This window comes from Lissotriton helveticus, chromosome 3_1 (genome assembly GCF_964261635.1).
Source record: "Lissotriton helveticus chromosome 3_1, aLisHel1.1, whole genome shotgun sequence".
Lineage (NCBI taxonomy): Eukaryota > Metazoa > Chordata > Amphibia > Caudata > Salamandridae > Lissotriton > Lissotriton helveticus.
This window is the reverse complement of record NC_136061.1, coordinates 1,324,830,781-1,324,857,410: the sequence shown is the minus strand read 5'-3', so window position 1 is coordinate 1,324,857,410 and position 26,630 is coordinate 1,324,830,781. Positions and strand designations below refer to the sequence as shown.

At 44.5% G+C, this 26,630-nt stretch overlaps 1 protein-coding gene and 1 long non-coding RNA gene across 2 annotated transcripts; one reads left to right on the top strand and one right to left on the bottom strand.

Moving 5' to 3' along the window:
• Nucleotides 1-20,342: 20,342 nt before the first annotated feature.
• LOC144823452 (zinc finger BED domain-containing protein 6-like) lies at nucleotides 20,343-24,695 on the top strand. The gene is made up of 2 exons (XM_078681980.1): nucleotides 20,343-22,171; nucleotides 24,431-24,695. Exon 1 carries the CDS (start codon nucleotides 20,490-20,492, stop codon nucleotides 22,164-22,166), a length of 1,677 nt encoding a protein of 558 aa, XP_078538106.1. The 5' UTR covers nucleotides 20,343-20,489; the 3' UTR covers nucleotides 22,167-22,171; nucleotides 24,431-24,695.
• Nucleotides 22,414-25,229, bottom strand: LOC144823453 (uncharacterized). Its single transcript, XR_013608795.1, has 3 exons — nucleotides 25,163-25,229; nucleotides 23,787-23,918; nucleotides 22,414-23,077 (listed from the first exon to the last, which is right to left on the bottom strand). It is a non-coding gene; the product is annotated as an uncharacterized LOC144823453 (long non-coding RNA).
• Nucleotides 25,230-26,630: the final 1,401 nt, after the last annotated feature.

Genomic DNA, 26,630 nt, shown 5'->3' with positions numbered 1-26,630 from the left:
CTCTGGGTTTAATCCATCGTTATTTTGCTCACCACGCCATCCCAGTTGAGACATGGCCATATGCAAATCAGTCTTGACCCTGTGGCTCAGGGCAGCACAGCAAGTTATCTTGTTACCTGTGCCTCAGGGAAAGAGCAGGAATGCAATAGGGTCCATTTCTGTCCTTTCCCGGTGTGCTGGCGCTGTTTCGGCAGCCTTGTGCCAATGCAGGCACACTTGCACCATAGTGCAAGGGTACCCGTGTTTTTGGTAGGATTGTTTTTGTGCAGGAGGGGGGACCTTCAGGCACAAAAACAATTCATAGAGGCATTTTCCTCTTTCTATGTGTGCTGCAGAATGCAGCACATATAGAAAGAGGAAAAAAGAAGGAGAAATAAAGATATTTCTCCTCATTACGCGTCACCTCCGGAGGCGTAGGAATTTGACGCATTCCCAGGTTTACAAGTACTTATAGATCTGGGAATGCATAAAAAACCATGAGTTGAATGAGTACACACATCACATCTCCCATGGAATGCCTTTCTTGCGCGGTAAGGCAATGAAACAATTTGCCCTGTGTTGCATTGCTCCATATTTGTGAAACCATTCAAAGCCATGCAAGGTGGCTTTATATGGGTTCATAAGTATGACTTGGTGCTTTGTCTTGTGCATGAGCCACTTTACATGGTGCAGGCATAAAGCAAGGCCCTCATAATTGTTCTACTACAGACACACATGCAATCAGAACACATATTCAATTTGCATGCACTGTTCAGTACTGTAGCTTTTCTGTATTGTACTAGGGTGTGGTATTTGCAAACACACAGTGCCGGTACACACACCATGTGCATGCTCCACAACACTTCACTCTTCGTATATTGTACTTCATGCAAGGACACATATACCAAATGCATGCTTCCATTGCACATGCACTGCACAGCACTACATCTCTCATGTAACCCCACATCAGAACGACCACCTCCTTCCCGAAATTCAAGATACTACTCAAAGCCCTCTTCCTAGAGCGCTCTCGATCGTAGCAAGAAATCCACTAGTGACTTTGGGAAGGGCAACTAATTCCTCTTCTGGAAACGCCTCGGCCTGAAGATCTGTAATGTAACTCATTCCATAATGCCCTTGAGTTGGTAAATTGCTGATTTCTGTTTTTTTTTTCTTTCTTTTTTTTCTTGTCTTTGCCAAAAATTGCTTATAACTGTACCTGGTGTGAAGCACTCTGATAACCCCAGGTCCAGCTAGCGCTATTCAAAACTTCAGATAAATAAATAAATAAAATAAATAAATTAGAAAACCTGCAGCTGTGCTACCATGTTATATCTAGGAATGTTTGGAAATGTTACTGACCAGACACAAGAAAGAAAGTACATTATGTTGTTCGACCTTGTATGAAATGTTCAGACTAAATCCCAAGAAAAGTCACAAAATACAAATAATATGCAAAGCGTGCTAAAATAATATAATTTCACAAAAACAGAATGGATTATGTGTGTCTGAGTGAATCAAAGACAGCCTAAAGCTGCTAATACGTGTAACCAAGGGAGAACCAAAGTAGGCCCAGAAGGGGAAAAACTATAGCTACCCCCTCCCTGTTGGGAAAATAACTTAGTGACTAACTAATTATAAAAACAAGCACTAGCTAAGCAAATTTAATGTGATATGTTTTACCAAAAGAAATTATACTCATAATAATTTTTTTAAAAACATGCCAATTGTGAAAGCATGGCCCAACTAACGTGAGCTTGTGGCACTCAAGACACCTTCCACAAGATCTATGGTTAGAGAATTCAAAACAGATTAAATCTCTGCATATGATGATTCCACTGTAGCCCTGTTTAAAAACACCAGAGAACAGATATGATCCTCGTTATAAGCTGATGCTGAGGAAGTAGCTGGGTAGCCCACATCCCTGTTGTTAGAGCCAGAGTGCGATGTTCAATGTGCTGAAGCACTCATCTCCCCCGAGGGAGAGGCTCATATCATGCACCTTGAAGCAGACACAAATTCATTGGACAAATCCAAAAATGAGTCATTATAGGATTCATCAACAGGTTCATGTCCATAGGAATAGGCAAATGCAGAGCTAAGTAGATATCCAGTGCCCATTCAAAGGGGCACCATAGGCAATGAAACATGGGTTGTACGCAGGGAAACCAGGTGGGTCGGTATGACAGTGGCCAGTCATTGTTCAGTTCCTGGAGCAAAGGGACTTCAAAGAGTCGTATTATGTGCTCACGGCACAGCTAGACAAGTGGTAGTTCCAGTACCAATTGGCTTTGAAACTGAACATCCATTGCGGAGTAGCAAAAATTTAATCAAATGCAGCCATTGAGGAATATCAGCAAGGGTATGCCTTTGAGCACACTAAAAAATAATGATTGGATAAACACAGGTATTTTCTCCAAACATTTGTTGGAAGGTGCTGACCAAGCCAGTTCCGATTATTTTTAAAAAGTGTGTAATTTTGTCAGTGTTTGAAGCATTAAATTTGAGGTGCACAAGCTCTCCGAAGTGTAATGGCAGATTGGTACCGAGCAAGAACTGTATTTCACTGGATGTCCTCGCAACCTAAAGTTCAAAAGTTTCTCGGGAAGATGTCAATGCCACCTCCTTTTAAAATATTAAGGCTTTGAGCCAGCCTAGCTTGTTTAAATCTACCTTTAAAGTTGGAATTGAAGGTCACAATGTAGCATTCGAGACTGTATGCGTTGGGAGGGAACCACTATTGTAGCCATGTGTCAGCCACACTGCAGACAGGGTTTCTGCTAATGGAAATCGGAGCTCTTCTAACTTGAGATATAACACTGTGTATGGGGCATTTTTTATGGCCTTGAGTTGTTTGTGTGTCATATAAAAAGGCAAGAATATCTGTTACAATTAAGGTAATGCCATGGTACGCAACCACTTCTGAGATCCTGAAGAGTCTAACTAAACTGCATGATAGAACTAAGCTGACTTTTCCCATGGTACAATGAAGACATGTCACTGTGCATAATATTGATAGCAGACGACATAATGTTATTCAAGTTTTAAGTGCGAGAAGACAACATATTAATGCTATTATCAACAACAGCAAGCACTTTGTCCAAATTATCTTGATCAATTTGTCCTAAATGTGCAGCAGCTTACATTTGTGATGATTTCCAAATGTATTTATATGTGGCATAAATACATATTTTTTTAACATGGAGACTTAGGACCCAGTAGGAACTCTGATGGGTCCATGTCTTCTGAAAAGAGAGAAATATGTTGTTTTACTGCAGACAGTGTAAATGTTCTAACCATTGCTGTCACAGTTTCACCACAGAGGAAATGGTGAACAGTACCTGAATGCTGAGAGTGAGAATAACAGGGGTCAGGTCTGCTTGCCTTAAGCCCCTGTATGGAATTAAAAAAATGAGCAAGACAGCCATTTATGCCCACTGGCCAAAATAAGCACCCATTGGTACCTGAAAGTGTGAAATTAAATGTACCATTTTGCAACATACTATCAAGTTGTTCTTCAGTGTAAGTTTTGAAATGTTGCCAATTATCAAATCAGAAAAGACAAGGAATACAAGAGGCATTCATGTCTTTAATTTCTGCGAGTCCTAGATATGTAGTCTGCTGAACTGTATCATTCAAAAAAATCATCTGTGTTAGAATTAAACAGGCTCAGAACAAGGTGTCAGTCTGCTGAACTTGCCAAGGTTTTGTACCCCATATCGATTTCATGTCAATGCAGCCGCGGTCGGTAGTGGGTGTACCTGCAGGGCGGTGATGTGGGGAGGGGGAGAGGCAGGGTGGGGAGTAGTAATCTATGGATTACGGAGCTTTACAGGTAAGTAAACATATAAATGAATTAAAATGAATTTCATGGCGCGCACTACATCGCATTTGGGGATGCAGTGCGCACAATGAAATTCGTTTTATTTATTTATATGTTTACTTACGTGTAAAGCTCTGTAATTCAAAGATTACTACCCCCACCCTGCCCCTCCCCCTCCCCCGCCCCACGTCACCGCCCTGCAGGTACACCCACTACCGACTGCGGCTGTGTCAATGGTATCCTTGCAATATTCATAGCCTTTCATAGGTAATTGGGTAACAAAGGAGTCTGTACATATTAGCTTTGTTTGTGTAAGAATATATTTCTTTGGTGGTGTAGGAACCAGTTTAAAATATTATGATTTCAGGCCAGATAAATCATATCCAGAAATATATGTGAATTTAATCCTATATGTTTTAGAACTTGTGGGGGAGTAGGACAATGTTCCCATTGTGTATAATTAAAAAGTGTGCATTGCACACTAGCTCAATGTAAATTGTGATGTCCATAATGATAGTAACAGAACATTTTACCATAATCAGCCGAATACATGTACAGATTCTCTTACTCAAAAACAGTATAATATTCCAGTTCTGAGAGCATGGAGTTAACAGTTACGACATCCCAAACATCAACGTAACCTTGGTACAAGTACACCACCCTTTGAAAACCTGAATACATATTGAATCTGCAGTTTTTCTGTAGGTCCAAATACATCCTAAGGCACTTTACCCTAAATAATTCCAACAGTTACAGGAAAAGCTGAAATGTTCACAAGGGACAAGTCTCTAATTAGTTTATGTGAAGATAAATGAGGTGTCAACACCAGTTCTGTGGCAGAGTGTTCTGGAAGGTATGTGGCCATTTATCAGCAAAATAAATTGCAATCAAAAGAAATAGAAAAACCAAGGAGTGTGCTATCCAAAAGTATATTCAAAGTAGGACTAGACAAGTGCATTTCAGTCATGAAAAGAAAACACAAGCGTTTGTAGGTGTAATGTCTGGACCGTCAAGTTCTGGAACGTACATTTTCATACCAAAGAGGACCTCATATGGGGTCCGACCACCCAGAGATATTTTAGGGAGATCGTTAAGTGCTTGTTGTACCCCATATATGGGGTGGATCAGACTACACCCTATGCATAATACTCTAGTTGTTAAGGAATGCTTTACGTCACAGTTCACCTTTTCCACATAAGAATTGCCCTCTGGTCATATGGAGAGGAATAATGGATGTCTACACCTTGGTTAACCCTAGAATCCCTGTGAACCTTGGTGGTGAAAGGAGGGCCCTGGTCCAAGTTAAATGTAGCACATACATGTACCCGATAACATCTTGCAAATCTTTAATACCAATGTGAGCATCAGCCAAACATTGCAGCCACACCTGGAATAACCTGGAGCAGGGATTGAGGGCTAGGAGGATGAAGTTAAACGCTCCATCTGAACTAAGAGTCAAGGACAGTGGCCCATATAAATGCAGCCGAAAGGATAGTTGAAATTCAACAGGTGGGTCTGAGGTGGACGAGTCACGGTGGAAGCTTTAATTTGTTGACAAACATTACAACAAATGGCATAATGTTTGGCTTGTATATATACGAGACATCAAAAAACACTGGTGTCGCAATGAAATTGTGGCTTCCACTTCAGCATGTGCAGAAGCAACACCTTCATAGCCAGCTATCACTAAGGCTACCCTGCGATCTTGGTTGGGAAGTGAATAATCGCCAACTCCTGGAATTGTCACAAAGGGAACATTTTGTTCACTTAAAGGATATGTGTATTTAGATGAAGAACCTTTAGGTAAAGGGGTGCTGTTGTGTGTAGCATTAACCTTGGCCAGTTTATCATTGTCTACCAGCCGCGGGCCGTGGAGGGAGTTACGGTGGGGCAGGGAGGCGGGGAGGGGGAGGGGCGGGGTGGAGGGTGCTAAAAACAGGCATATGGATCATTGCAGGTAAGTACACAATTTAATTAATAAAACGAAATTCGTAGCGCGCACAGCATTGCTTTTTGCCATGCAGTGCGCACTACGAATTTCGTTTCATTAATTAAATTGTGTACTTACCTGCAATGATCCATATGCCTGTTTTTAGCACCCTCCACCCCGCCCCTCCCCCTCCCCTCCCCCTCCCCGCCTCCCTGCCCCACCGTACCTCCCTCCACGGCCCGCGGCTGTTGTCTACTCTCATTTGAGAACAAGTAATCACAGCAGCCATTGCAGTCGCAATGTTAGATTTGGCAGCCTCATCTGCCAAAGAATTCCCTACATCATGTGGTCCCACACATTGGTGAATCAATGTATGAATCACATGAGCCTATGACAACCTATCTTTAAGGTCTGCCACCTTAACCCAAAGCAGCTTATGCTTTATTATGTTACCTTTAGAGTCCTTAAAGCCATTTTGGCACCAATAAGTCAGATTATTGTTAAAAGGTAATACGAATCACATACTATAATGTGGGGAATTCTGGATTTGTATGTTCCAGTGCAAGTAAAAAAGCTTCCAGCTCGGCCAACTGCGCAGTACATTTCCCAAAAGACTGTGCAAGTTTTTTGTGGTTGAAATTTTCTGTATAACATTACACCAAGAACAGTGGCGCATGTAGCTGAAAATTGAAGCTTGATACCTATGGCAGGTTGGGCCGAACCATTAGCATAAATAGTAGATTTATATTGACCAACAGGTAAAATATAACTGCCCATGGGATAAACATGCTTCTATTGAAGTAAGTCGTGCATCCGTAAAGAAGAGTCAAAGATGAAGTCTATATCAACAGCTGTCAAGGATGTTGCCCACTGTATCCATCTCGGATGGAGGGCTTTTGGAGTTAGGAATGCTTGCTTTCATGACAACCTCTAGAGCTGGAACTGGGGTGAATGCAATAATGTGTTTTCCCTGTGAAATTGGCTGCTCTTTCAGTATGGTCCTGCACCACAGTTAGAATTTTCGCAGTGATGCAAAAAGCATTTCAGCACTAGAATATGAATGAGATTTATATGCAATTGGCACTGTTTAACCTTCATTAAACGTGACATCAGTAAAACCAATGGCACCCATAATTACACAGATGACCAGGTGTTTTGTGTTGCCACATGTATGTAAGTGTTGTGTAGCAAGCAAATCAGACTGTAAGGATCTAAGTATGTCAGTGTTATCGGATGTCCAATATGAACTGGAAAAATCAAGGTGAAACCATTTATAAAATGATTTATTATGTTGTGCATAATCAAAGGTTCAAAAGGTTCAAAATAAGCTTTATTCGATATTCAGAAAGAAATATCATATAAGCATACATAGTTATAACTGTTATAAAAATAGACATAAAATTTCGGTTTAAAATCATCAATTACACAGTTAAAAAGTTTAAAATTCAGAAGTAAGAGAGGACAAAAGGCAATATTAAAAAAAAAAAAAAAAAAAACAGCATCAATATCACACAGACCATTCTAAAGATCTCCTAAACTTAATCAATAGTTTTAGAAACTGTTCCATTTTATGATGGAACATAAACTGTTCTGGGGTAAAAGTCACTTAAAGACCAAACTGATATGGGACCATCCCCTATTTGTGTCTGCCGGGATTGGAGGTATGGTACGACATAATTATGTTTAAACTTCACAAGTACCAAATCGCCCGCAATGTTCTTTGTGAGAGGACCCAACCAGCCCACCCTTCGGACACTTAATATGGTCCCATCTAAATAGGAGGGCAGGGGTCTATTTTTGGTGAGCCAATACACAACCTTATTCCTTAGGTCCTGCTGTCTCTCAAGTTTTCCCTTCGGAAGTTCAGGTATTCCTGAGAGAACACTCACAATGGGTACTGCCTCAGGTGGCAAGTCTAAGTGGTTAGTTTTGTGGGGAAAAGTGTCTTGGTTAGACTTGTGTTTACTCCGCCCTGCCCTAAGGTGCAAAGATTGAGATGGCCTAACGGGTTTAGCAGCATTTGGGATATTTTTGTCTTTAGAGATTGGCATATCTCTAGGGACTGGATGCTGAGATCGTACAGGTCCTGCCATAGATTTAGTAACTGGAGAGTTGGTAACAAATAAATTGACTTTTGTAGCTTTTATAGCTTCCTCCACACCCCTAAGCCTGTCCTCTAGACTAGTTATTTTATCAGTCAACGGAGTTATGATTGATTTCATCATTGTTTCAAGCTCCAACAATGTGAAGGCCTGTGTAGGTATTCTCACATTAGAAGTTGAGGAAGTTGGAGCTTTTTCTGGAACCAGAGGAATATAAGAGGTATTACATAATAGATTAAGATCATCCAGTAGTGATATTACCGGGGCTATGTTAGTTGACTGAGGCAGAGAACCCAAAGCAAAAGAGCTATCTAGAAGCGGGGATCGTTCTATTCTGTCTATGTCTTTTGCAATGGGCGGTATAACGCGCTTAAAGTACGTGTCCAGTGTTCCCTTAAGCAGATCACCCTGGGGGGTGAGATTTATAAGGTCCGCTTTGCCAGGCATATCGTTGGGGAGGAAGTATTGTACAATATCAAAAACCCAGGGAGGAGCTTCTTAATGTGTCCAGAAAAAGTCAATGGGTAACAGTACCTTAGAATCAAAAACTGAAGGGGGGGTGACCCGACCCGGCCTCCTCTGGCCTCTGACGGCCGCAGACGGCCCCGCCCTTAGCCCGGCGCGTCCCGCGCGCGTCCTCGCGGGACGAGAGGCGTTCCGCTGTTTAGTAGCGCCCCCGGGCGCAGGCTGTGGTGTCACCGGTGCGCCGGTGAACTCCGGGGCACCTGGGAAATGAAGTCCCTGGCCGTTGCCCTCACGGCGCTGCTGGGAGAGCTGGTGTCGGTGAGTGTCTTTAGCCGTTCCCCTCACGGCGCGGTCTGTAGCCTCTGCTGTCGGGCTTGCCTTGCCCCCCACTGAGCGCTCGGCGCTCCGCTGTTTAGTAGCGCCCCCGGGCGCAGGCTGTGGTGTCACCGGTGCGCCGGTGAACTCCGGGGCACCTGGGAAATGAAGTCCCTGGCCGTTGCCCTCACGGCGCTGCTGGGAGAGCTGGTGTCGGTGAGTGTCTTTAGCGGTTCCCCTCACGGCGCGGTCTGTAGCCTCTGCTGTCGGGCTTGCCTTGCCCCCCACTGAGCGCTCGGCGCTCCGCTGTTTAGTAGCGCCCCCGGGCGCAGGCTGTGGTGTCACCGGTGCGCCGGTGAACTCCGGGGCACCTGGGAAATGAAGTCCCTGGCCGTTGCCCTCACGGCGCTGCTGGGAGAGCTGGTGTCGGTGAGTGTCTTTAGCCGTTCCCCTCACGGCGCGGTCTGTAGCCTCTGCTGTCGGGCTTGCCTTGCCCCCCACTGAGCGCTCGGCGCTCCGCTGTTTAGTAGTGCCCCCGGGCGCAGGCTGTGGTGTCACCGGTGCGCCGGTGAACTCCGGGGCACCTGGGAAATGAAGTCCCTGGCCGTTGCCCTCACGGCGCTGCTGGGAGAGCTGGTGTCGGTGAGTGTCTTTAGCCGTTCCCCTCACGGCGCGGTCTGTAGCCTCTGCTGTCGGGCTTGCCTTGCCCCCCACTGAGCGCTCGGCGCTCTGCTGTTTAGTAGCGCCCCCGGGCGCAGGCTGTGGTGTCACCGGTGCGCCGGTGAACTCCGGGGCACCTGGGAAATGAAGTCCCTGGCCGTTGCCCTCACGGCGCTGCTGGGAGAGCTGGTGTCGGTGAGTGTCTTTAGCCGTTCCCCTCACGGCGCGGTCTGTAGCCTCTGCTGTCGGGCTTGCCTTGCCCCCCACTGAGCGCTCGGCGCTCCGCTGTTTAGTAGCGCCCCCGGGCGCAGGCTGTGGTGTCACCGGTGCGCCGGTGAACTCCGGGGCACCTGGGAAATGAAGTCCCTGGCCGTTGCCCTCACGGCGCTGCTGGGAGAGCTGGTGTCGGTGAGTGTCTTTAGCCGTTCCCCTCACGGCGCGGTCTGTAGCCTCTGCTGTCGGGCTTGCCTTGCCCCCCACTGAGCGCTCGGCGCTCCACTGTTTAGTAGCGCCCCCGGGCGCAGGCTGTGGTGTCACCGGTGCGCCGGTGAACTCCGGGGCACCTGGGAAATGAAGTCCCTGGCCGTTGCCCTCACGGCGCTGCTGGGAGAGCTGGTGTCGGTGAGTGTCTTTAGCCGTTCCCCTCACGGCGCGGTCTGTAGCCTCTGCTGTCGGGCTTGCCTTGCCCCCCTTGTGCATAATCATGTTTGTGGGTTCTGCCAGAGTTAAGGAATTCTAACAATTATTTCTGCTTCTGCAGAGCATTAGGAGGGTGCAGCTGGGCACACTTCTCCAGCAGGTGTGGTGCTAGGCTTTTACCTTCATGTGTAAGTTCATATCCCAAAAATAGAACACTTTGAAATGCTAAATTAGATTTCCTAAAGTTGAACTTATAACCACACTGAGTGAATCTCAGGATTATACTATCCACTCTGGCCAAGGGTGTGTTCATCTTATCATCCATTAGGTAGATATTATCTACATAGGACAATGCGTCAGGGTCAATACCTTGTAGAATTAACACTATGCGGGTAGCAAAGAGTCCAGGATTGTTCTCATGCCCTATAGGGAGTCATGACAAATTACACTAAAAGCTGAGTGCCGCGAAGGCTGTCAAACCTCTGCTTTCCGGCAATATATTTTTTTCCAGAAAAATCTATTGGAAATATCTAAGGTAGTTTTGTATTTTCTATGCCATACTATCTGTATTCTGTATTGCAAATGTGAGTTTATGACTCTTTGAATGTCTGTAGTCTACAATAATGCATTAATCGGTTTCAGAACAGGAAATAGAGGATTATTAATTTGAGCGACGCCGGGTTCAACTTCTCCCTGGTACTCCAACTGGGAAAGTGTTTCTCTAATAGGTACTTTACATTCTGTTTTATTGGGTATTGTAGTTGCACTTGTGTGCTGGACCCTATAGGTATTATAAGATAAGTAGAGTCCTTATCTCAGCCGACATGATTGCAATATAAATTTGGGGCTAGTGCAAGAGCACCGACCGCTGGATAGGCTTGTTTGACTTTGTCAGGGACAAGCTCAGAGAAAGACAGAAGTATAACATCCTCAGTTTCAGGGAGGTTTGGAAAAACTGCAGGGGCCACAACTTCTTCTAAAAGAATGTCGCATGATAGAGTTACATTTTCCCAGAATATTACTCTCATGGTGCGTGGTATGTCACCCTCAATTTGTGTGTCCAAACTATATATTCTGTCTGGAGGGGCTATGCGCCTGTCTGGAACTGTAAGAAAGTTATCAATTGCTGTTGCTGCCAGAAACTCCTGGAGATTCCGGCTCACCATAGGGACATCTGCCATGCTGTCAAGGAGAGTCACTTCCTATCTCTTGTTCAGGAGGAGAGTTCTCAGTGTTTGTGGCACACTTTACGAATAATGTTGCAAATTTCTTTTTCTGAACTTGGTGCTTAAATTGAGGACGTTTTCCTCCATCTTTATCTTCATGTCAGGTGAGCCTTGTGAGTCCCTCTTCGGTTTTATGTACTCTTGCTCTCTGCCGTCAGAACCCCCTCCTCTGTTGTATTGCTTATCAGATTGGTCCTGAAAGGAACGAGAAGGGCGCATATCAGAAATCTGATAACTCTCTGGTTCCTTTATTTGTGTGCAATCCTGCAAATTAGAACCTGCCTATCAGAGTCTTAGGTAGTGCAGAACCTCCATGAGAGTTACCTTTCTGTTTTGGTTTAGATTTAACCCATTGTTTTTTTAATAAACTCAGGGTTCTGCTTGGCAGTGTCTTTGTTGGAGATAGATTTGCCTAGTTGCTGTTTAGCAGGTCTGATTTCAAAATCATTCCGTACTAAAGAAGAATAGACATCCACAATAATAATAGGTAGATCACGTTTTTAGCCAGCTTGTGCAATCTACATCAGCCGATGGCGTCAAGCCAGAGAAGCTGCTTCGCCTTTAATGTTAGACAAAATTATTGCGGACATTGTGGGAAAATGTACCATTAGTTTCATCCCCAAAGCCAGGGCAACAGCTGCCCTGATTTCGTTCTGTGTTTGCTTTTACACATCTGGCAAGACTGATCCAGACAGCTTACCATGACTAATGGTATAAACTGCAGTAAAGACTGTGCCCCATGTGGTACAGTCACCTATTCCAGGAATCATTCCATGGAGTAAGCACATAGTTAATGTTCTGTACTTGTCTTGTGGTCACAGCTTCAATCTGATCGATTTTTTGGGGTAATCTAAAAAAGAATGTCTTCACGATTTGTGAAAATCTTGCCCATAATTGAATAAGAAATCATAGGAATTATAGTTGCCACTGCAGACAACTGGGCTTTCCCTGGTAGGCCAGGCCTTGCTGGAGCAGCCAACCAGGTGTCCAGAACATTTTTAGTCAAGCCTCCATATATTCTAACTAGACCATTGTATAATTGTTGTAGCTCTTGAGCACTGAGATTTGCAAACTAGGAAATGGTGCATAACCAGCTTAATCTGGCCAGATAGACCCTTCATTACAAAGGGGACCAGTGTGTACTGGTGCAAGTACATGTACATGGGTGCCTCAGAACCAATTGTGATGTTCTCAATGTGATAATGGTATTTCACATATGCTCTATATTGTTATGGTGGGTTAATATGAGTGTATTCATAAAATGCATTCCTATTAGCATCCACAGCCGAAAATATTGACGCAAGAGTAAAAGACTTCTAAGTGATAGTGTTGGCTTTGTCCACAAAGATAAAGTAACTACCTGTATTAATGAGGTCATGTACAGTTACATGTGCGTGTATCGCAGGTCTGCAATTGTCTGCAATCGGTAAAGCCTGGGGCTGTGCCATGACTAAAACAGTAACAGAAACAAACTGCAAGCACAAATGCGGATAATCTTTTTAATGGCTCAAGCTTGAACAACCAACAGACAAAATCAGGTGCTTCCCAAAAATCCTGTGGCCGATATATCCCCAACACCACGGATGTCTTAGGTGGTAGGTGCGAGGATATTATGGGCACACACAAGCACTTCTCATGAGACTTCACTTGAATTAGTACCAGACCATCATTGGTGGTGTCATGTTGCAGGGATTCTGTTTGGAAACAGAACTGTGCCTTGAGAAAACTGAATGTAGGCACTGAGGCTCACTACTACCTCAGTAACTGTGGGCATAACTCAAAGTAGCCCATAGTGCTTCACCTGCACTCTTAACCTTTCAGAGTAAAAGGTGATTACGGGAACCGTGGAAACAGATCATCACCTTTCGTTTTCGCTCATGCATGTCCATAGTAAACGGAAGAAAGACAATATATTTATTGAAACTATCAGTCTAGCTTGAAGCAGGTTGGTTGCGATTAGAAGGCACATGCAACCTAGAAAAGTTATTAAGATTACTAATAGACTGCACACTATGAACAGCCCGACCCTGGCAACTAATATATCTATCTTGGCCTACCCTCACTATAAATGCACAGGGATACATTAGTGATCTCTGGGATTAGCGCCAAACTTCATACCTGGTTTAAGTAGTTAGGTGCTCTGCATTATAAGTAAGGCTCCCTGTTTTCCATTTTTACAGATAAATGTAGACAGAAAACATTAGTTTTCTTGCCTGTTTTTTTTAAAATGTGGATAAAAACCGAAATTGGGTTGCTTTTTGAGTAATTCTCAATACTGCCTGCCATGACTGCCAGGCCAATAGATGTGTGGATTGATAGATAAGGGGGTTATAAACGAAAGGAATTTTAGTGAAGAGGCTTAAACAGCAGTAGATATGCACCACGTTGATACTGAAATTTGAATATTTCATATAAGTGCACTGATTTATGTTCTGTGGGTAAACACAGCATTTAAACCTGGCAGACATTCAAGCATGAGCGTTTATTTATTGGCTAAATATATGTGGAAACATACTAATTTTAGCTCAATTTTCCCACAAACCCCAAAACAAATATGGATACATTCAGATAAAATTAGCAAAAAATAAATATGGATTAATACAGATGGAAATGGCAAAAAAAGAAATACCATAAAACCGGGAGCCCTATTCATAAGTTTCTGCAAGGCTGCTGTCTCTGTTCCAAGACCTGCCCCTCTGCTGAAATTCTCCCTTATAAACTCCAAGGGGTCGAGACACAGTTTAAATTAATAAAATACCATGTTATGTCTAGAAATGTTAGGAGATGTTACTTACCGCGCACAAGAAAAACAGTACATTTTGTTGTTCGACCTTGTACGAAATGTTCAGATTAAGTCCCAGGGAATGTCACTAAATAACATATAATATGCATAGCGTACTAAAAGAAACTATAATGTCACAAAAAACAAATGCATTTTGTGTGTTAGCACGAAGCAAAGACAGCCTAAAGCTGCTAATACACGTAACCAAGGGAGAATACAAGTAGGCCTAGAAAGGGAAGTCCTAATCTCCATGGTCATCACCGCATGATAGCAATCTGTAGAGAGTACAGGGACATATTACAGATACATGACATCAGATCTTGTATATATAAACACGTATTTGTTTAGTGTACATTCCTAAATTTGTGCGATATTCATTGTAGTTTGTAGTGTGGTTTACTCACCTGTCTGCGATATCCTAACTATAACTAAGTGGTTGCTAGGTTTGTCTAAGCATGGCTTATGGGCTTTCCTGATGTTTTCCTGTGTCACAAGTCCTAAATGACTTTAAGTCAAGGCTTCGGAGGGGGGCTTTGGCAGGAAAAATTAAAAATAATTGATTCCCTTATTTGTGGGAATTGCATAAAGAGAAGAAAAGAAAATCTAAAAAAGAAAAAAGAAATGGAAGGTAGAACTAAAGTGTCTCAGGGGGTTTGGGTTTCAGGTGGCAGGAGTTATGTTGTGGGAGGCATGTTTTAACAGGAGAGAGCGATGTATATTTCTTGTGCCTTCTAGGAGAGACGTTTCTAAGTATTGGTGTGGGGGTGGTAATATGGCATGTAAAGTGTTCTGGGCTGTACAGGTTATATGTACCATAAGGCGCAAGGTGAGACACCTTTGTCATCAAGCACCCCACTTTCTATCTCATGACTCCTCACCAGAGCCGTCTTCCTGGTACCCCTCTTCTCCGTCGTTCGGACCACTCTGTCCTGAATCTATGTTCCTTCCCGGGTGTTCCCAGTTCTCTAGAACCTCCATCCACAACTCAGCTATAGGACGTCTCCAAATCCCTCAGGCATCTCCTCGACGGAGGGCTCTTTCCTCAGTGTTAGCCCATGTCGCAACGCCTCTCACCCATGTTTCAAGAACGGGTCCCATACCCGACTTCCATGCCATTACTGTTCAACTGTTAGCCTATCCGAGGCCCAGATCTAAAAAGCTATTGCCCACTCTATACTCTTTGGGTCTGAAGAACCCTCCAAGGAGGTTTTCACCGTGCAAGGAAGAGAGGGTCCCAGCGCGGCATGGAGTATGAGGAGAACTGCGGTCCAGAATATCTGAAGTGTAGACACCCCCACATCATATGACAGAAGTCTGCATTGGGTAGCTGACACCTAGGACACTCCTGAGGCTCTCCACCATATATAACCTGTAGCCCATGGGATTTGGGGTAGGTCATGTGCAGAAAGTTAAATTGTGCATATGTTAACCCTGGGCGAAGAACTACGCTCCGTTCGCGGAGCTTGCGGAGTTTCGGCAGCTCCGCGTTCCGCGGAGAACGCGTAGCTGTCGATAACTCCGCGATCCGGTGCGTAGCGTAGTTCTCGCGCGCTGAATAACATTATCGCGTGCGCGGCAATGGCTTACCTTCGTTCTGCGTTCGTTTTTTCCTGGTCGCTTGTGCCACCATGTTTGGAAACACTCTCGCACAGTCCCGTGCGACTGTGCGAACGCGATAACGTCATTTTGATGCGAGATAGCGTCATAAGGATGCGCGAGGATGCTTTTTGGTAAGATCGAGTTGCCGAACACGCAGAAACTGCATTCTTGCACAGAATAACTCGCGAGCATGTTAAAACCATAATAAATTACCATTTTGGTTAGGAAAAAAAAGCAAAAAACCTTAAAGTTGTACCTTTGGCTTTATTTTTAGGGGGGAAGGACCCCTCTTTTTGTTTCTACTCTTGTTTTGCAGAGTAAGGAGGAAGGGCTCTTGAGTTTACAACTTCCTGTTCCTGTCCACCAGGCTCCTCCCAGTGCTTTGTCCATGTGGTGCTCACTTTCCTTTGGATTTTGAGCTGGAAGGATCACTTTCTGTCTGTGTTGGCTGCATTACTGATTTACCTTGGATTTAATGAGGACTTTTTGAATTGGAATTCTCTTTTTCAAGTAAGTTTGTGTAATGTATGAGTGATGTAGACTTGTGCTTGTTTGATTTGATTTTTTTTTTAACAACAGTATTCAATCCTGGAATGAAATTATTGATGGAGGCCTGTACTTTCATGAGGTCCCAAATTGTAATTTTTTTCTAACATTGCATTTTGTGGAATTTAAAATGTTTCTAATTTTTAAGCCAATATGTGACCCTAGTACCCCATGTAGTTAGTGTGTAGGCATGCATGAGTTCATTGTATTAACTTTCTGTGGTTGGCCTGGCCATGTGTTGGCGGCCATTTAATGTTTCCAGCCACTTTGCTCTTGCCATAGGCCTCCAACCTTGTGGCCTACTCTGGCAGTAGGCCATAGGTACTACTCATAGGGTCATGAAAGTTAATCAACTGTTTTTGTGGTGTACCCTTAATGTGAAAAACATGGATGGCTTGGATTGATATAGAAAATCTTATTTTTATGTGTGGGGTATTTCTGGTTTTGGGTGTGTTTAAACTTTAAATACTCTGTCAATTTCTGCCATTAGGTAACCCTAGGAATACAGCTTGGGTAGTTTTGGTAACTTCGCACCATGTGAGCACTTGAACTTACATTTTTTGTCTTGTTCGCGCACTCAATGTACTTGCTCGGGAACGCGAACACGACTTTTTATTCCGTTCGCGCTGCCGAACATGCCGATTTAGCATTCTCGCGGACAATATGTCCCGAGTTGCATAAAAGTTTCTCAAAAATGTTGCAGGTCTTTCTTGTGCACCTAAAAATTCCTCATTTATGTTATGTTCTCATTTTGGTAGTACTTTTCTCTTTTTGGAGCATGGACCACTTCCATTTTCTCTCCTCTGTTATTTTTTTTTTTTTTTTGGGGTGGGGTGACCAATTTGGGCGGTGGTGTGGTGTGTCCATTTTCTGAAGCAAAGCATTGTTCCTTTGCCATAGGCATTATTGTCTGTCTTCTCTTTCTTGTCATGTTGTTGTTGGTGGCCAGGCCATGTGGTGGCGGCCATTTTGTGTATGCTTCCTTTGTGATTTATTTTGCCATGTTGTTGTTGGTGGCCAGGCCATGTGGTGGAGGCCATTTTGTAAAGTTGTCCATGTTGTTGTTGGTGGCCAGGCCCTATGGTGGTGATCTTTTTGTGTATGCTTCCTTTGTGATTTATTTTGCCATGTTGTTGTTGGTGGCCAGGCCATGTGGTGGAGGCCATTTTGTATATACATCCTTTGTGATTTTGCCATGTTGTTGTTGGTGGCCAGGCCATGTGGTGGCGGCCATTTTGTGTATGCTTCCTTTGTGATATATTTTGCCATGTTGTTGTTGGTGGCCAGGCCATGTGGTGGAGGCCATTTTGTATATACATCCTTTGTGATTTTGCCATGTTGTTGTTGGTGGCCAGGCCATGTGGTGGCGGCCATTTTGTGTATGCTTCCTTTGTGATATATTTTGCCATGTTGTTGTTGGTGGCCAGGCCATGTGGTGGAGGCCATTTTGTGTATACATCCTTTGTGATTTTGCCATGTTGTTGTTGGTGGCCAGGCCCTATGTCGGCGGCCATTTTGTGTGTCCTTCCTTTGTGCTTTTGCCATAGGCATAGGCCTCCAACCTTGTGGCCTACTCTGGCAGTAGGCCATAGGTACTACTCATAGGGTCATGAAAGTTAATCAACTGTTTTTGTGGTGTACCCTTAATGTGAAAATCATGGATGGCTTGGATTGATATAGAAAATCTTATTTTTATGTGTGGGGTATTTCTGGTTTTGGGTGTGTTTAAACTTTAAATACTCTGTCAATTTCTGCCATTAGGTAACCCTAGGAATACAGCTTGGGTAGTTTTGGTAACTTCGCACCATGTGAGCACGTGAACTTACATTTTTTGTCGTGTTCGCGCACTCAATGTACTTGCTCGGGAACGCGAACACGACTTTTTATTCCGTTCGCGCTGCCGAACATGCCGATTTAGCATTCTCGCGGACAATATGTCCCGAGTTGCATAAAAGTTTCTCAAAAATGTTGCAGGTCTTTCTTGTGCACCCAAAAAAACAGAATTTGTCATTTGGTTGTTGTTTTGGGAGCCTGGGCAGGGGTTTCTTTGTATGTGTTTTTGCGGTGTTATGTTTACAACCTCTGTCTTAGCCATGGGCTATTTATTCCTTGCACATTAACCTGTCATGTGCAGCAGGCATCCTCGTTTTTCTGTCCATATTGGTATCTATAGGCCTGCTTCACTTTATTGGTTCTTTCTGGACTTCATGTGGCCTTTGAGCTGTGGTGCTGCTGGACTGGTATTATTAGTCTTCTGTTTTGTCTTTTATACATTGACCTGTGTGTCTTTCAATTGTTCATGTTGCCTTACTGCTTGTTTGACTGATGTTGTTCTGCCTTCTTTACTTGTAGGTGCACAAAAAAGACTGAGGAGGTGCTGGTTGTTTTTTCATCCATCGCTCGTTCTACCGCCAGACGGACTTCCTTCAGTTGTACGCCACGTGTGGTGTGTGACTCATCTGACCAGACATCTCTGCAATTTGTGCTGCTGTGAGCTGACTGACATCAGAAGAAGATGGGCCCTAAGAAAGCTACCAGGTCCTCCACCACAAAGAAAGTTGCTGCGAAGAAGGAACAGCAGAAGGAAGTGTCACTTAAGTCTGGTATGGACCCCAAAACCTTTTTTGGCACCCCAAAAGGTACGCCTGCAGCAGCGGGGTCTGGGGTGCAAGCTGGGACCAGCACATCTGCATTAGTGGGGGCAAGCCAGCATCCCAGGGCCAAGCACATGATGAGGGTCGAAGAGGTAGCCAGCCTTCTGCTTGCGAGCAGTGATACTGAGCCAGAACTAAACTTATCGCTGTCTCAAAGTAGTACACAATCCACGCAAGATGGAAGTGCTCAACAACCACCGCCAGCAGTAGATGTTCAACAACCACAACCACCGCCCGCAATAGGAGTTGTTCACCCACAACCACAACCACTTCCCGCAACAGTTGTTGAACAACCACAACCACCGCCCGCAACAGTTGTTGTTGAAAAACCCCAGCCCGCAATAGTACTTCCTCAAGAACAACAACCACCATCTCCGCACCAAATAGTAGTAGTTGTTCCTCCCGAAGTCGGGGCAGTTCAGGAAGTAGAGCCTCCTTCCGAGCAAGAAGAAGAGGAAGCCACTTCTGTAGGTGATCTATTTCCTTCGAATTCACCAAGGGAAAGGAGGGTTAGTGCATCGAGTTCTTCGCAAAGCATCCCTTCCGATGACCTTGATACGGATTGGCAGCCACAACTATCTGCGCATTCAAAGGAGAGACATCCCAAGAAGACCATGCTAGGAAAAAGGAAGTTTCCAGGCAGGCTTGAACTTATGGAGGTCGATGTAGGTGAGCAGGATACTGCTGGTGATAAAGACGGGTCTGACACTGTCATCATCACAAGCGTTATTCCTGGTGCAGAGGATGTAGAGACAAACATTTTCACCCTATCCAGAAATGCTGCAATGACTGATGAGCAGGTACCACGCATAACTCCTACACACTCAACACCCACAGTAACACCAGCTCCAATTTTTTCAACAGCGAAGGCCCGGCAGCATCCGACATCCAGCAGAAGCGCCACTTCAACAGAAGGAGGTAGTGGCAGTACTAGGACTGAGCTGTCCCATAGTGAAATTCCACAATCCTCCAGTCCATCCGGCATTGGCAGTGGGTCCTCCTCTTCCTATGGCAGGAGACAAAAGTTTACCTCCCCAGTGTGGGACTTCTTTACGGTTCACCCAGTTCAGGAGAACATTGCTGTATGCACCATTTGTCATGCCAATGTTAGTCGTGGTAAGCTTGGTACAAACTATGGGACTGGAGGCCAAACGACCCATTTGAAAAAAACACACGTGATCAGGTGGGAGAACCACCTTGCAAGCTTAAAAAATGTTAGCACTCCTGTTGGTGGGGATACAGTGGTACAAGGTCCACTCATGGTTGATCAGGAGGTAGAAGAAGAGGGAGACGATGACCTTCTATCTAGGAGTGGTACACAATCGACCCCTGTCGCCAGCACTGGAGTGGTAAAGACCACATCCTCCGCATCTGCAACTTCTCAGTGGCACCAGAGTCAGCTGGAAACACCAAGGAGTGCAAAGTCTGCGATGCAAGGTGGTCCGTCTAGCACAACTCAAAGACATGCAAAGCAGCTTACCATTCCTAGCATGTTAAGGCAGGAGGGAAAGTACGAGCGGAACCACCCAGTAGCACGTTTATACAATGCCAAACTTGCGAAAATGTTAGCACTGGACCTTCTCCCATTTTCATTTGTTGAGGCTGTTGGATTTCAGGAATTAGTGGCAACCCTCTGCCCAAAATGGAACGTTCCCAGTCGCTACTATTTTGCCCGAGTGGCTGTTCCAGCACTACACCACGATGTGCTGGAATTGATTGGGAAAGCCTTACAACAGAGTGTTGTCCATTGTATCCACCTGACAACAGACATGTGGAGCAGTTGCGATGCTACAGATTTCATGTGCATCACCGCACACTGGATCTCTTTTGCAGGTGTTAAAGACAAGTTAACTTCAGGCCTCCGTGACGTTGCTGGAATTTTTAATGATACGCGCAGACATGCAACTATAGCCATGTTTGGTATGGACAAAAGTCATACTGCTGAAAACATTTTGTCTGACTTTAATGACAAGGTCTTTGAATGGCTGAAACCAAGAGGCCTTAAGATTGGTTTTGTTTCCACCGACAATGGCAGTAATGTAGTGAAGGCAATGAGAGAAGGACATTATTTCAGGGTACCCTGTTTGGCACACTGCATAAACTTAGTCGTGCAAGACTTTCTGAAAAATGAAGCCAAAGTCAGCAACATAATGGCCATCTGCAGAAGAATATGCACGCACTTTAACCATTCTTTCAAAGGACGGAAGCTGCTACGGGTCATTCAGCAAGAGCATAGGTTGCCAGTCAAAGCACTGATACAGGAGGTCCCAACACGTTGGAACTCAACTTATTTCATGCTTGAGCGTCTCTTTGAGCAGTACATCCCACTGAATGCTTATGTCATGTCAAGAAGATTAGGGGATCCTACTGTTAATCTTAAAGCCCTGACCATTGAGATGTGGCAGTGGGACCTCATTAAATGCATCACAGAGATGCTACAACCCTTTGAGGTCTTCACACGTGCAGTTAGCAGGGAGGACTGTACTATGGGCCAAGCCATCCCATTGTTGTACATGCTTGAGCAACAGGTGAAGGAGGTCTGTGAAACATACGAAGGTGACGAACAAAAAGTTGATGCATATACCTTAGCCAAGGGCTTAGTCAACCGCTTGTGTGAAAATGTAAGGCTCAACAATATTGTGTCAGGTGAACATTACATAACTGCAACAATCTTGGATCCACGGTACAAATTATTTGTCAGCAGTAACGAAGTAATTCCATTTTCAGATGAGGATGTTGACAAGTACAAAACTTCCATAGCTGCGGAAGCTAATGAGTTAGAAACTGAACGGCTGTTACTTAAAGGCCTGCCACTGCCAGCCCAGGCCAGTCCAAGTACTCCTGACACAAGTTCTTCACAGCGTGAGAGCAGTGCGTCTGCTTTCCAGCAGGCACCAACAGTACCAAAAGCAGCACCTACACGATCTGATTCAGCAGACCCAACCAAAAGCATAACTGCTTTTTTTATACAGAAAGGGATGGGTAAGTCCGTTGCTGTTGCAAAGGGAAAAGAGGACCAGCAAAGCCGAGCACCAATGAACATTGAGCGGATGGTTCAGGCCTATCTGGATGACACAACAGAGGTGTTCATGGAGCAAAGCCCATTGGTCTATTGGTATGAAAGAAGGAGACAGTGGCCAGTGCTGAGCAGGCTGGCGATAAAGTATCTGGCTTGTCCTGTAGCCAGTGTCTCCTCTGAGCGGGTTTTCAGTGCTGCTGGTGCCATTGTCACATCGAAAAGGACTAGTCTCTCCCCCAAAAGCGTGGAGCGGCTGACAATGATAAAAATGAATCAACGCTTCATACCACCAGACTATCAAGTACGTGAATCACCGCCGGATGAAGAAAGCGAGTGTGAAGAAGACGTCCTCACTACTGGGTTACATGACCTACTTCTGTCTGAACGCACAGAGTTTGAGGACGAGCTCCTCTTCCCTGACAACTAGGACAGGTATGTTAAAGGAATGATGCAATGCATTGCATAGGATTGTTTAGCCGACTCTGAGCAAATGTGCATGGAATTAAAGTATACTAGTAGTAACTTCAGACTCACGTGATGGGCAATTTTCCCATGTTATTTAATAATATAAATTATTTATGCACTTGTGACCCTACTACTACAGGTGCAGTCAGTACTTAATTTATCGTTCGTAGTGCATGTTCATGTTGCACAACGTACATTATTTGGTGAAACAGTCCCCCCTCCACCCCCCCAACAAACACAAATGAACTTCAAATGTTTTCTTGTGAAAATAATATCTTTGTTTTATTTTTATATTTTAATAATGATAATAGAAAAATAAAATATATAACTAATGTAACCCCCTGACCCAGAGCTGTCCCTACCCTCCCCTAACCCCAACCAAATTTCAACCCAAATGTACACCCCAACTCCCACATCCCACCCACCAACAAAAGGATTAAAAAAGGGGCAAAAAACAGGGTCCATTTCAAAGCCGGCGGGCTTTCAGGTGTTTGTCCACCAGTATCTTGACACGCTCCTCTAGACCGTCCTCCTGCTTCTTCCGCTCCTCCTCCAACTTCGCTACCCGGCGGAGAATCTTTGCTTTGAAATCACGGCACCTACACTTGCATGCATGTTGTTGTTGTTGTTGTTGTGGGGGGGCCGCCGAAGATGTAACAATGCGGCGGCGGGCGGCTGCCTGACCACGGCGACGTAGTCCTGCAGGCTTGGGGCCCGGGGCATTGGAAGAGGCAGCAGCTGCTGCCGCCGCCTCCTCCTCCTCCTCCTCGGCCTGATCCACCAGCCGGCGGTAGGCCTCTACAATTGCCTGCAGTTTCCGCTGCCGGGCCCGGACTGCCAACTCCTTCCTGGTTGGTTTTTGGGAAGGAGTAACTATAAAGAAAGAAACAGAATTGTTAATCCAAACTCCCCGCAAATCAAGAACACAACATTGATTCAACACATAGTGGGCGGCACAGTAGCACTAGCAAGCAAGCTGAGTACCAGAAATTGTGTTGCGTCTATCTTGAACATTCTACAGCCTCTATTAATTTTTCGGACTTTTTGTCACGGCTTTATGCCTGCCCTATTAGCATGGGTGTACTTCAACGGTCACACACATTAGAACGAACACCTGTCTTTTACATATCTCCTTTTGTTCCGGGAAGGCGGGAACACTCTCAAAGTAACATTAATTAACAGGGGGCAGCTAGTAGCACATGTCTAGTAAAGACTATAATACTTTATACCGCGCAACAAACCTTATTTGGTTTGTGTTTCACCAGCAACGACCCATGCACCCAGTCGTCCCCTCCTTCCCTTGCCTTTGGGTTTGCCCAAAACACCGCAGCTGCTGAGACTATCCACTAACCACCGGTATTGGGTGTGTCTCCCAACCACGCTGGCAGCTGTGTTTTCCCCTTTACATGCTTTAACAACAACCCATGCATCCGACTGCTATCAGGCACTTGCATTACTGTAGTGGTAATGCTTAGCATGCTAATGACAAGTAAAGGTAACATCATATATTTTCCAGTAGAGTACAGTGAGAAAGTTTTCCCCTCCCACCAAGTAATGCAGATCACTATTGAATGTAACTTACCATCGCCCGCCGCTGTTGGCTCCCCCCCCACTGCTGCTGGTGTAGGTGCCTCTGTTCCTCCTGTCCCCGCCGGGAGCGCTGAAGCAGCGCCGCTGTCCCCGTCGGCACTGGTCGATGGTAAGGGTTCTGCACCTATAAAAATAAGTACGCCTTTTTAGATGGATGCACAGCCCCCTTTGTACTTGTTCACCAAGAATGGAGTTCTTCAAAACAGTTAAGTCCAACGTACGTAATCAGTATGAGTCCACATTGCATAGTACAGCAGAGTCACTACACATATTATTAGCATTCATTGTTATGGTATGGTACCCAAGCTCATCTCATCTGTCCTGCTACTCTAGTCCTTGGAAATTGGAAGTGAACTATGTAACCTTTGTACATCAATGTATCCAGTTTTGCGCATGTGTTAACTCGCAGCTTGTTGCGCAGTACGAGAAGACGCTCTGGGGCAACACATCATTGTTCAATGCATACACCTGAAGAGGTGGGAAAGTAAAAGGGCCCGTATTTAAGTTTTCTATGTGGATTGTGGGATAGAGTTTGCTTACAGGTTACAACTTCTTTTTAGCATGGCTGCATAAAACTGGCATAAATGTATTTAATACTGTCTAACGTGCACCACTTTTGTCATTATTTTTCGGCAGGTGAGAAGATTGCCTTCTACGAAGCGGACATTTCCATAGCTTACAAAAAAAGAGGAATATCTGACCAGTATACGTTGGTGAGAGGTCTCCGATAGTTGCCACATTTCCCTATTGTGCACTAGTAGCTGTACAAATGTTGATTACTTTATTATGCCTGTTTTAACTCTGGATTTTTTCTGGTGGGCCCTTCAACGTATTGGACGGAAGCACTTAAAAACATTGATGTTACTTACTTACTTCTAACAAAATAAAGCTTTTGAATGACCACTTTGACTCTGAAGTTTATTTTCAGTGTCTGTTGTCTTAGAGACTCACACGAGTGAGTGAGCAAAAGGGGGTTTCTTAGGTAACGGTTTGTGTCCTAAAAGCATTCGGCATCTTGGTATTGGGGTTCAGGAGTGTGATTTGAACAATAGACCAATGACTCAGGCCATATAGGCTGACGTTCAGTGAATTGTGCGTTCCTCAGAGTTCTGTGACTGAGGTGTAAGTAAGGTCCAACCTGCCTATCAGTACCAACAACATCCAATTTTCGTGTGCATAGTTACATAGTTGTGTAATATGTATATAACTCCATAGGAGATAGAAGAATACCCACAAGACTAGTAGTGGTATACTAACGTTTACAAAAATACTAGACAAACATCATTCTGGATGCCTACTTGGTTGCTGTCAATTGACAAAGCACTGCAGACACATTACAGAGGAAAAAACAAGCACTGTTGGACTTACTGGGGACAGCAGCAGGATCCTCAGTAGAGGAGCTCTGTGTAACTGGTGGTTCACCCGCCGACTCGGTCCCTGTATTCTGCTTGCCCCTGGGTTCTGTGGTTCATGTAAAAATTAAAATAATAAACATAGATAAATACATTGAGTGATGTGAAACATAGACATAATTGCAAATCACACTGCTACAGTGGAACAGAGCCGGAGGCAACAAATCCATGCCAGGGGCCGCAACGCAAATATGTATCCATCCTTAGAGTATTATTAAATTAAGGATATCTATTGGTGCGGTGGCCCCTGAAGTTTGGTGCCCCTGTGCAGTTGCACAGCTTGCACATGCCCCCTAGAGCCGGCCCTGGCTGAGGTAAGAAGAACAAAGTAACGTTAGCATTCTTTGCAAGAAAAGGATTCCATTCATGCAGAAGAGAAGGCCGTGAAAAAAATGCTACAATATGCAAACAACGTACAATTATCCATCCACCGTTATTTCACTGACGGACAAAGGAAGGACAAGACTCTATTAATAGCATTAACTAACTTCAGTTCTCAGCAATAAAGAAAATCTCACATCAATAAACAGCAACAGCTAGCGCCAAGTTGAAACAACACGCAAGAGCCAGTGAAGAACAAGAACACTGTCATACAATGACAGTAGATATACCGGAATACATCGCAAATGTAACTAGGAGCAACAGTCATCGCGTTACTTATTCAGCCAATATTTACAAAGATACAATAACAATATTTATACAACTATATATATATATATATGTATATATATATATATATATATATATAATCTATATGTATATAAATATATATATATATATATATATATATATATATATATATATATATATATATATATATATATATATATATATATATATATATATATATATATATATATATACACACTTTATTTTTGGGGTAGCCACTCACCAAGACCCACAACCTCCACACCAAGCAGGTCCAACAGGTCCTGCTCCCGGTCCAAAATGTCGGCCCAGCGGTGGGACAGCTGATGGTGGGTACGCCGGATACCGGAGCAGCGGAAGACTGCACGGCGCACCTTCGCCCACCGCCGGAGACGCTCTTCAATGTGCTGGTATCCGGAGCCGGGCCTGCCGCCTGCTGCCAAAGTCAAGGGGAGGTGACGTTGGATAAAAAAGACCAGGGCGGCCAACTCCTCCTCCCCAAAAAGTTGGCGGGGCGTCACTCCTGCCGGGCGCATTCTGCCGCAAGGCAGCCTGGTTTTTTTAGGCACAGCCGCCTTGCCCTTTGAGCCGCCGATTCTGCTGGCACCCTTCACCATGGTTCTGGGTGGAGGGGAGAAGGAAAGTTGAAGACAAAAAGGTTAGGGGAAGAAAGAAGAAAGATAAAAGAAGGAAGTAATATAAAACAAGAGAAAAGTTGCAAAAAAAGTGGTAAAAGTAAAAATAAAATGAGAAATATACACCTAGGCACAGACAGA